Source organism: Ipomoea triloba, chromosome 14, assembly GCF_003576645.1.
Source record: "Ipomoea triloba cultivar NCNSP0323 chromosome 14, ASM357664v1".
In the NCBI taxonomy this organism is placed as follows: domain Eukaryota; kingdom Viridiplantae; phylum Streptophyta; class Magnoliopsida; order Solanales; family Convolvulaceae; genus Ipomoea; species Ipomoea triloba.
The window spans coordinates 18,306,573-18,310,409 of record NC_044929.1 but is presented as its reverse complement, the minus strand read 5'-3'; the positions used below and the strand labels follow the sequence as shown (position 1 = coordinate 18,310,409).

Here is a 3,837-nt window from a genome sequence, read left to right as displayed (position 1 = left end):
TTGATGTTACTATTTAATAGTATGTTACAAATAAGTCTTATTTTTTGTGAGAAATTTCATCTACTCCTCCAAACACAAATAACATCGTGTCCTAAATCTATGTGGCATAATAATATAAAATTAAAATTAATTCGTATATTTTTAGCCAACTCATCACGCAGTCCACTTTCTCACACGCACAACCACCCTGTGTTTCCCCATCCCCACCCCCTGGCGGTTCTATAAATACATAAAAGCCTCCGATTCCCACTCGCACTCGCTTTCCTATTTCTTTCTCTATCAGTTATTTCACAATTTCTTCACAAATGGGCGCGGTAAGTTTATTCTCTACCCTAATCTCTCTGCAATACACTGTTAATGGCTCCCATTATTCTTGTGTATATTGATGCTGTGTGCCGGCTTTTGTGGTGAGCAGAATCAGAAGGGCGAGAGCGGCGACCAGAAGAAGGCCGACGGCGGCAAGAAGGGCGGCGGCGGCGACAATGCTTTGGTGGTTCTCAAGGCCGATTTGCATTGCGAGGGTTGTATTTCCAAAATCGTCAAAACCATTCGAGGCTGCGATGGTAAAAATGTCTCCTCTTTTTTACCTTTGTTTGCTTTTCTTCTTTGTTGTTATGTTAGATTCTATGTTTGCTATTGCTTTTTTTTGTCCTTTGAGAAGGAATATTCACGGTTATGCTCTTTTCGTTTCTGCTTTTCAAGTTTTTCATCATCCTCTGTTTTATCTGTTCCGGAAATTTGTATGTATTTCAAATATGCTTCAGAGATTTAACTGTTTCAATTTTACTTTTACAAATTCTGTTTAAGTTAATCTGATTTGATTGCGTGGGGAATGAAGGTGTGGAGGATGTGAAGGTGGAGCTGAGCGCTAACAAGGTGACAGTGACGGGGAAGGTGGATCCGGCGGTGGTGAAGGAGAAAGTGGAGGCGAAGACGCACAAGCAAGTGGTGGTGGTGTCGCCTGCGGCGGGCAACAAAGGCGGCGAGAAGGCGAAAGACGGAGGAGGGGGAGGCGAAAAGCAGAAGCAGAAGAAGAAAGAGGACAAGAAGGGTGAGGATTCAAAGGAGGAGAAGAGTAAGGGAGAAGATGACAAGAAGAAGGCGAAGGAGAAAGAGGTATTGTTCTCTGGAAAACCTTTGTCTCTTTGCCACTGCCAGTTTGTCTCTCCCCCAATATGCGCCGTCGTATTCCTCCCACTGTTCCCCCAATCTACTGCACTCTCTCTTTGTCTGCTTCTGCGCCCGGCGCATCCTAGCACATTCCATTTCACGCCTTCAATATTTTACTCCCTCCCTCTCTCTCTCTCTCTCTTTGACCGAAACTTTTAAATTTCTAAATTTAAATTTAAATTTGAGATTCGTGAATCGCGATCGTATCTTGTTGTTTTTATCCGATTCTGAAATTCCTCAATCACCGCCGCGAAAACGACATTTCCGGCGAGATTTTTACCGTCAGATTTCTCTTTTTTTTTTTTTTTAGATTTCTGTTTTCATGAACTTCGATGTTGAATTGAAACTACCTGACCGTGAAGGGCGGTGAAAGCCATGTGCGCACGTTAGCACTTTCCGCCATTCCCCCCATTGTTTTTCCGACATTTCACATCACCAGTTCTTCTCAGATTTTCAAATCAATTTGAAGATGGGAGTGAATAAAGTTGACAGTTACTGTGATATCCACATTCATTTTCAGTCATTAATTGCGTGTATAGGACGTTTTAGTAAATGCGCATTAATCACATCGTATAATTATTATTACCGTTTGTGATACGGTAAAATTCTTGTTAACCGTGTATCTTTAAATTTCCCGGCAGCCGGCGGTAACGACGGCGGTGTTGAAGATGAATCTCCACTGCGAAGGATGTATCCAGAAGATCTACAAGATCGTCAGCAAAACCAAAGGTAGGTAGTTAAAACTTAGTAATGTGAGACTGTTCAATCAGTGAAACTGGTCATATTTTTAATTAATGTGTTTGATTTTCTGTCTTATTAATTCAAGATTCGATTTCAAATTTTTAATTAATGTGTCAGATTTTCTGTCATATTAATCAAAAATTCGACAAGTCACGAATTGAGATTCGTAATACGATATGAAACAAGTTATTGCCTAAAACTTATAATTATGACCTAACTATCAATTTCTATACGGTTATTCTAACGGTGTGTTTTGTCGTTTCATAAAACGCTTAACGGCGTTACAGGATATCACGAAATGAAACTGGACAGGCAGAAGGAGGTGGTGACGGTAACGGGAGCAATGGACATGAAGGCTTTAGCGGAGAACCTGAAGAAGCACCTGAAACGGGACGTGGAGATCGTGCCGCCGAAGAAGGAAGGCGGCGGCGGCGGCGAGAAGAAGGAGAAGGGCGGCGGCGGCGGGAATGAGAAGGGAAATGATAAGGGAAAGGGCGGCGGAAAGAAGGAAGGCGGCGGCGGCGGTGGTGACGGGGAGAAGAATAAAGAAGAGGCAGCAAACAAAATGCAAGTGCAATTGGGGTACCCGTATCAGGGTCCGTACCCGTATATGTATGGGCCGGGTTATGTACAAGACCAGATGTACTACAATTACCCTCATGCCCCTCAGATGTTCAGTGACGAGAACCCAAATGCTTGTAGCGTTATGTAATATGACACGACGGAATGTTCTAGAATGCGTTGTTACAGTTGTAAATAAATTGCGTAGTGGCAGAACAATATCTGCGTTTTTGGGTTCTAAATTCTTAATCATTTACTTATTTTAGCTAGAAAAAAAAAACATTACACTTCCAGTTCCTTAAAAAATATTTTGATCTCTTAATTATAAAATAACAAAATCTTGTGTGAGATTATTTTACATTTTTACTGATATATAATATTATTAAATTAAACACATTCATAACAATCTTAAATATATTTGATTATTTATTTTAGAAAAGATAACAATTTTAATCTTTCAATTATAATTACATGTCAAATTTATGGAGTGTTTCGCATGGAATTGTAATTCCATGGTTTGGTCGAAGGAATTGCAATTGCACGCTTTGTGAAATTGTAATTCCAAGATAAATGACTGTTTTATCCTTATTATTAATTATTATACAATGATATTTTAGTCTTTATTCACTTATTCTCTTTTAATTCTAATTGTTATATTCAAGTCTACAATACAATATAATTTAAATTCTCACTTTATTATTTTCTCATCGAATCACAATTATTTTCCTTCTTAATTCTCGCCTCCCAACCAAACATTATGTTAGTTAATTAAAAACTATTTTTTTTCACTAATATAAAAAGTGGCTAATTTAATGACTAAATTATTATTAAATTAATCACTTTGATAATAATTGAAGGGCTAAATTTGCATCTTAAAATAAGGACTAAAAATTTACCTGGACGGAGTCAATGAGCGATCAACAAGGCTCATGGCTTAGGCTAGTGACCTTTATTGCACATTGGAGGGACATTAGGCTAAGGTCTACCTAATTGGTGGAGCCTACATCATAATTTGTGGTATTGAGGGTTTGCGTTCGCGCTTTAAAAGAAAAAAAAATTAAGGACTAAAATTATATTTTATTAAATAAACATGTAATTGTCATTATTTTATTAGTTGTAAATATGATTCTTTTAATTAAAAATTGAAGATGAACGTTTAGGTGAAGCAGGCAGGAGGAATAGTGTGGAGAGATGTGCAGTATAAATGCAGCATATTACCTGAAGTAATGATGAAATTTTACCAATTTCCTAAGTTTGACCGGTCAATCATCTAATAATACGGCCATTGAAATGAATGAATGAGTGAGTGAAATTACAGTTCTCAATGGTCCCATGCCAAAGAATTTTTTTTTTTTTTTTTTTTTT

The 3,837-nt window shown here is 38.0% G+C and overlaps 1 protein-coding gene and 1 non-coding gene across 2 annotated transcripts; both read left to right on the top strand.

Annotated features, from left to right (window-relative positions):
* Positions 1-267: 267 nt before the first annotated feature.
* Positions 268-2,778, top strand: LOC116003757 (heavy metal-associated isoprenylated plant protein 3-like). The gene is made up of 5 exons (XM_031243675.1): positions 268-314; positions 416-563; positions 839-1,116; positions 1,812-1,899; positions 2,199-2,778. The coding sequence occupies exons 1-5, from the start codon at positions 306-308 to the stop codon at positions 2,621-2,623; spliced, it is 948 nt and encodes a 315-aa protein (XP_031099535.1). The 5' UTR covers positions 268-305; the 3' UTR covers positions 2,624-2,778.
* Positions 2,779-3,360: 582 nt separating this feature from the next.
* Positions 3,361-3,516, top strand: LOC116005393. Its single transcript, XR_004094972.1, has one exon. It is a non-coding gene; the product is annotated as a U1 spliceosomal RNA (small nuclear RNA).
* Positions 3,517-3,837: the final 321 nt, after the last annotated feature.